The sequence below is a fragment of the Bidens hawaiensis genome, unplaced genomic scaffold (genome assembly GCF_021521415.1).
Source record: "Bidens hawaiensis isolate Kalapana, Puna unplaced genomic scaffold, B.hawaiensis_p1.1 tig00034388_1, whole genome shotgun sequence".
NCBI lineage: Eukaryota > Viridiplantae > Streptophyta > Magnoliopsida > Asterales > Asteraceae > Bidens > Bidens hawaiensis.
Genome location: NW_027495950.1, coordinates 1 through 7,544, shown reverse-complemented (window position 1 = coordinate 7,544; position 7,544 = coordinate 1). Strand labels below are relative to the sequence as shown.

Here is a 7,544-nt window from a genome sequence, read left to right as displayed (position 1 = left end):
GATTTGGGACTACACTTACTTAGGGTGAGAGACTGAGAAGGTGTTCTACGGTACTTGGAGAATAGAGATAAATGGGTGAATCACTGGTTCTAAAGAGTCAGGTGAGATACACCTAAAGACTTTAATTTTAAAAGAGAGGTCTTCGATCACACGTGACGAAAAATAAAAGTAAATAGAAGGTTTCAGGTTGTATTGTAATTTCATTTTAAATGGGTGAGTCAAGGGTTCTAAAGAGTCAAGTGAGTCACTGGCTCTTTGTATTTATTTTATTTCAATTTTAATAACTACTTGTATTGTAATTTCATTTTAAATTTTATTTATTTTTCATTTTGTATTATAGTTTGTCCAAACTTTTGCATGTCACACATAAATATAGTTCAATAAAGGGAAAAATTGGAGCTTTAAAGAAGTATAGATATTCATTAGAACATAGTGAACTACATCATTCACAAGCTATGATGTAGCCCGTGTAATACACAGGTGGTTAAAAGAATATAATAAAAAAGTTAAATTTAATAATATATATAATAACATACCTAATGAATTCATAAGATATTAATAATGATAAATAAGAAATTTATAATTCATAAATATCTAAAACTATCATTTAATAGAATAGTTAAAGTTACATTTGTAACTTTGTTAGTAATTCTATAAATAATTATATTATTAGTTGATACCTAATTAGCTACTCTAATTGAATGACACGTGAAAAAATTATATTATTTTAATAATATAGGTAAATTCATCTTTGTTCTCCATATAAAAACACTTGAAGAAGGGGTATACAACATATTAATAGAAAGAAACAAATAAATAAATAAATAAAAAATCCCATAAGATGATAAAGTGTAATCATGTTGGTGATGATTTTCATGCAGAAAAGAAGGGTTCTTTTTTTTCTTTTTCTTTATTTTTTTTAGAGTTTGCTGTGATATATATATATATATATATATATATATCTTGGTGCCAGTAGAGAACTAGAGATGAACCTTTTCTTGATTTCTTTTCCTCTTTTTGGATGCTTCTTTTCTATTTAGCAACATGGGGGTTTTGATGTACAGTTAGTTTTTGGTTAACCTTGATTTGTATATGTATCAAAGGCCTGCAAATGCAAGGTGTTCTAGAGAGATAAAGGGAAAAAGTAAAAAAGAAAAAAGAGTGATGAAATGGGGTATGTGTGTTGGTGAAAAAGGACCAGCAACTAGCTAGGGTTCAAGTAGGGTGGTCATGATGATGAGGATAGTATGCTGTCTTTTTTTTTTTTTTTAATTTCTTTTGTTTGAAAATTTGCTGATTTCAATGATGATCTTGACTGTCAGGATCAGGCAAGAAGGTGGAGTACTTCAACCAATCTGCCTCATTGTGGTTTGAGATTGATGATTGATCATGTTCCTGCATGCATTTTTTTTGTTAGATTTCAGGATTAACAAATATTGAGTTCGATAATGGATTTAGAAGAAAAGTTGAGAGGTAACATGAAAAAAAGAGTTCAGGGATAGCTGATACGGAATATAAAGAAAAAAATTGCACCATATATGTATTTCGCCAAGAAAGCTGAGGGTAGCACATGTTGCACCTCAACGTATCTAGATCCGCCCCTAATTGATGTTGGATCTATGTTTCTAGTTATGAATCACTAGGATTAATGTGAGAATGACGGGTAGGAAACAAAATATACGTTATCCCTATGGCACGCTGGTTGAATACAATACTAATATTAAGCAGAGAACTGTAAGAACGTAATATACAAAGCTAATCATATGTTATGAAAGAGAGAAAGAAGAGGTTACTATCATCTTATGTATCATATTTAAAATAACAAATAATAATAGTGCTTAATTATACGGTTATCGTAGGTCTTTATTTAAAACTTGTGGTATATATGTTAGGATGCTCTATTAAATAACTAGAAAAAGTTTATCTGTAATCACTTTTGCTAACAATTTATAGAAACACCATCTTCTAAAATGTCTTAATCAAGAAGGGTAACATTTGTTTTCTTTATATTTTAAAGGAAAGGAAAAAGGTGGTCATAAATATGGAGGTTATATATACCTAAATTTCATGGTGCTTTTGGCCTTCAATCACATAGGGTGTTGTGTCTAGCTCTCTTTGTCCTAGGATGCCATTCCTCAAAAAAAAGGTTTTGGGTCAAACATCTTACATCATTCTATAACTTTTACCTTTCAACTCGAAATTATAAGTTGATTGTAACCTAAGTTTCATCTTTAGTTAGATAAAAATCGGTATCGGATGAATTAAATAAATTTTTCTTAAAAGTGACAAGCGTAAATGATTTTATTAAGTTGACAAGTTTTTAGTTTTTATAAATTAAAAAACTAGAAAAACGACATCATTTTAACAAGTTTACATAAGAGACAATATACTATCACTTGTTATTATTATATAATATCAATAACTTTAAAGCAAATTCGATCTGTTAAACAAATTAGAAACTGATTATGCCAATCTATGATTATACACTTGGGCATTATAGATGTGATAAATTAAGTATATAACTTTCTATATAATAAAATGATAGATAAATTAAAAAAAAAATTCTCACTACGATTTTTACTTTGGGACACATATGAGTACAAGCTTGAGTTTCTTTGTACTTTTATCTCTCTTTTTTTGTTCAAAGAGAAAGAGAAGAAAATATTGGATGCCAAACATCCATGATTTAGTCTTGAATTCCAATGGACAACCTCATTATTTTTATTCTTACCTTTCGATTTATACTTGTCTTGTGACTCTTGTCAACATTGAAAAGCAATATAGTATTGCTTTTATCTCTTTTTAAGTGTTTTATATTTTCGGGTTATCAGGTTTCAATAACCTCAATTTTCACTTATTGACCGGGATTAATCTTACGTTAAGAAATATATACATATAGTCTCGACGTTAAACATATAGGTAGCATTTTCAAAAATTGTCTACAAGAGTACATTGATTTCCATCCAACAATCTCATACATATTTTCACGTTATCAAAAAGCTAATGAGGTTACTTTTCAGTTAGTATGAATTGCTGGAGCAAAATACGTTTAAAGTTAGGATTGTCTGTAAATATTTCATGAGTTGAGATTAGATAAATGTTAAGAAGAAAACCCCAATTTGAAATTGAAAGCATAATGAAAGAAGGAAAGAGCAAAGGTTATAAAGGGAAAGTGGAATAATAAGAACATAAGAAGCATGCATCAAAATATTTGAAATTGAATTAGAAAATATATGAAAGAACACAACAAATATACAAAATTTTCTTACACTTGTATCTTTTTTTATATAATTAATATGAAAATGTAATAAAATTCAGAAAACCTGTCAAACCAAATAAAAAGTTAATAAAAAGAAATAAGCAATGAGAAGCATGAAAAGTGAAAGAGGAAAAGAATAAATTAAATGCTTTATCCCCATATATATCTTCCTTTATATTTAAAATATATTTAAGTTTTAATTTATATTTAATATTTCAATGTAATATTAAATCAATAAAATTTACATAAAATTCAGTCAAAAAGGTTGTGAAAAACTAACTTGTTTAATATCAGTTGATGATGATGGAGTGCACCCCATTATCAGTTCCTCCAATCCTGATGTTGATCTCCCTCCTCCCATCTTATGATGATGTTGGTGTTGCTGCTGTTATTACAAATCACAGAAAAAAAAAATATCTTTATTACTCTTTTATACATTTTTGTATTTCAGTATTTTTAATACTGAAATATAGCCCTTTTTTTTCTAATTTTCTTCTTGTACTCCCACAATAAATAATATATATCGTATAGATTGTTAGACCCGTACATATAACAATATATGTATAGATAAGTAGTAAAAATTTAAACATTTTTATATACAAATTAGTTTAATGGTTTTTATATACACTAAGTTAGTATAATGATTTTGTCATATAACTAGTGATTGAAAATTGAACTATTAAAATAATTTTGTCATCATAATAATATAATATTTGTGCTCAAAGCATTCATTATAGCTTCTTTAATTTATAGTTTAATGAATAGTGATTTTTTAAATATAAAGATCTACTATTCATCATCTCTATAATATTTGTAAATGTTTTAAGAAAGAAAAATAAATAGAAAATGTTTGTTAATGAGATAGATAAAGAGATAAAGAACGAATGTGGTAGGCTATATAAAATTTATAAAAATGAAATATTTAGCTAAATTAACATTAACATCGGCTTCTCTATCGATATCTATCTCTATACTTTTCGTAACTCATCTATAAAATTTGATCATATTCTAAGAACATTTTCACATCTCATTCTCTATATCTATCTCTATTTAATTATATACTCTAATACTTATTAACAAAATTATTATTTTTAATTTTTCTTTTATTCACAAATTATAGATAACGGACAGTGAAACTCTAAATTTATTTTAATCTATTGTTACAGAGGTAGAGAAGCTGATGTGAATGTTTGACACACGTAATACGAGAAATGTAAATCACCTGAAAATTGTCCATGATTCTTGACACATGAAACGAGTCCTCATCAAGCATATTAACAGAGGTGTGATGCAAATGATGTGGCGGATGAGATGGCGAAACAAGGGTGGACACATGATGACTTGGCCTGCTGACGTCAAAAGCCATCTGCTGATGATGTGGACTATGTGGGGTCACATGATGCGGCTGCTGTCTTTGTAGGTCAAGCTCATTGCACGTTGTACCCACCTGCATCAAACAGTTGTACGCTTGAAAGCTGTGGCAGGCATGACATATACAGCATCGTACAAGTCATAATGCACAAAGTACCATACAGGTAATCATGAATTGGTTTGCTGCTACCACAAGTTAACTATATATATATATATGATAAAACATAAAAGCAACCTTTAAACTATTTTTAGTTCATCTCTTAGCCTTGCACTCAACTAGTTTCTAAAATTATGACATGCATGTATTTTATGCATGTAATTAAGTTAACATTCAGACAAATTTTGGTGTATTTGATTGATTTTGTATTACGAAAGAATTTAAATGATAATTAACAAATTTAATAATTGATTGTATTATATATATACCAAAATGTATCATGAATGTATGTAACATACTAAAAATTATAATATCAAAATGTATTAAACTTTTTAATTTTATCATGTTATGTACTAAAAATGATATCATCTTTTAAAACTTACCTCGTCAAAGCTTTTTTGAAATGGGACAAAGTTAAAATGATCCACGCCTTTTAGATGTTGCATATGATCTATGGGATTGTAACTCGACATAACTGCGTGGACGCTAACCGCTGAAAATTCATCAATGCTATTATGAGCACGATTAGTAGTGCTAGTTATGTTAATCTCTCTTGAAGAACAACTCCCACTTCCACTCCTACTCATTTCATTATTTGACCCCTCTATGGGGATCATATTCGATAGCACGTTGTTATTACCAGCCTTTTCAGACAAACTGCATTGCCTCGGTTGAGTCTGATAAAATATCTTCGACACCACAAGCTCGCCCTCACGCTCTTCCTCATTTTGTCCAAGGTGATATTGGTGCATTACCCAATTGGTTTTCTCCGGTTTTCGGTTTTTACCAAAGTTTGTGTAGAGTACCAAGATCTTCTTGCACCCTTTTTGCTTTCCGTTAACCATAACAGGTCGGGTCTTGCCAGTTTTATGCCAACGGGTTTCACCACCTTGTAGATCACATTCGGTTTGGATCTTTCTTCTCTTTCTGGTCCCCGTGGTGTAAGCTTTTGATGGTCGGTGAAAGAAATGTTTACTCAACCCGTCTTTAGTAACTCCTGAAACATAAAAAACAAATTTCACTTATACATTTCATCCATGTATGTTGTTGACTGATTCAGGAATTTTTTTCACCGCTATCATGTTTGTTCAGTTTGGTCTGAATTTTTATCATATGTTTTAATAGTTTTTAAAGTGTTTGGATCAAATACAAATGTTTTTTATCTATAACTTTTGAACTAAATTAATTATTATTATTACACTATATAATTTTTATATCATAATTACTATAGTTTAAAACTATGATTACTTTAATTATTTGTATGTTTAATATGTTAATTTTATTTGTACCGGATCTCACTCCGTTTTTAAATTATCATGTATTTAATTTAGTTAAAATTCAGGATTTAGTTTTAATATTCAAATATTCCAAAATATATGAAAAGTAGATATATAGGTGTAACAAAACAAGAAACCCTAGATTTGAAAAACTCTTCAAATTAATATTTCTTGTCTTAAAAGACAAGAAACTATTTGCATTCAATGTAAAACCTAACTCTTGAATTCTGAGACAAAAAACAAGTTATGTTTTTTAATTATTATTATATTATTATTTTTATATATGTTCTTGTTTATTTCAAGAAAGTGTGCAAAAATAATAAGAAATACCAATCAGATTTGTTGAAAATGTTCATTCATACACGCATGAGACACTAAAATGTCAGTGTTTCTGGTTGTTTCAGAAATTATCACCCTTAACTGACACGACACACGGTTGTAGCATCATCAGTCTACCGGACAATATATTCCGGCCGGTTACCAGATATGATCAAGAACAAGAAAGCAATTAACAATCACCTGGAAGCTTTTCAGGATGAGTATAACAAATCCCATCTTCACCTTCAATTGTAGGGATGAATTCATCAATCAACGGGTGAGATTTCGAGTTCTTGGCTTCAACTTTTGCTTCAAGATGTTCAATTAATTCTTGATCCGTTGGATCAAATTTCACTCCTGCTGGTAGACCCATCCAATCCTACAAATGATCTCAGAAATTATAAGTAAATTAATAGCAAAAATATAAAGAAAGTTTTATTCTTTTTAAGATATATGAAAATTCTTGAAAATGAAAAAGAACAACTAGAAATTTGCTTATATTCTTTTAAATTAATAACAAAAATTAATAAAAAATTGGATCTTTTTAATATGAAGTTCCTGAAAATGAAAAAAAAATAATTGGATAAGCAAATTAATAACAAAAGTTAATGAATTAAAAAAATGTAATCTTTTTAAGATACGAAATTCTTGAAAATGACAAAAAATCTGGAAATAATTTGCATAAGTTTATATTCTTTTGAATTGATTCAAGATTATTATCAACATCTTAAAGTGCTTTGGGAAAAATTAATAAGAAACTCAAAAAATTAATAGGAAAAACTAATCAAAGAAAAATTTAATCTTAATTAACATATATGAAGTCCTATTATATGAAACAAAATAATAATAATAATAATAATAATAATAATAATAATAATATATAATAAAAATTTGGGAAAGAATTAATCAGAAACTCGTACCGGTTTTCCTTCGAATCGATGACCGCAACTTGGACAGTGTTTGGATCCACATAACTGATGTTCTTCAAGCTTTGCATCAATGAGATCAGAGCTGCTGATATTCATTCTTCCTTGTATTTCTTGATCAACCAAATTCATTAATATTTATTACACGAATTAACACCATAAATATACGATCAAGAACTGGTTTATACTGCAAATTTGAAGGGTTTTCAGGATGAACAAGAAATAAAACATTAGAA

General features: G+C 28.6%; 1 protein-coding gene across 1 annotated transcript; it reads right to left on the bottom strand.

Annotated features, from left to right (window-relative positions):
- Nucleotides 1-971: 971 nt before the first annotated feature.
- Nucleotides 972-7,440, bottom strand: LOC143586160 (NAC domain-containing protein 75-like). The gene is made up of 6 exons (XM_077067761.1): nt 7,303-7,440; nt 6,584-6,761; nt 5,171-5,784; nt 4,482-4,706; nt 3,540-3,644; nt 972-1,395 (listed from the first exon to the last, which is right to left on the bottom strand). Exons 1-6 carry the CDS (start codon nt 7,438-7,440, stop codon nt 1,300-1,302), a joined length of 1,356 nt encoding a protein of 451 aa, XP_076923876.1. The 3' UTR covers nt 972-1,299.
- Nucleotides 7,441-7,544: the final 104 nt, after the last annotated feature.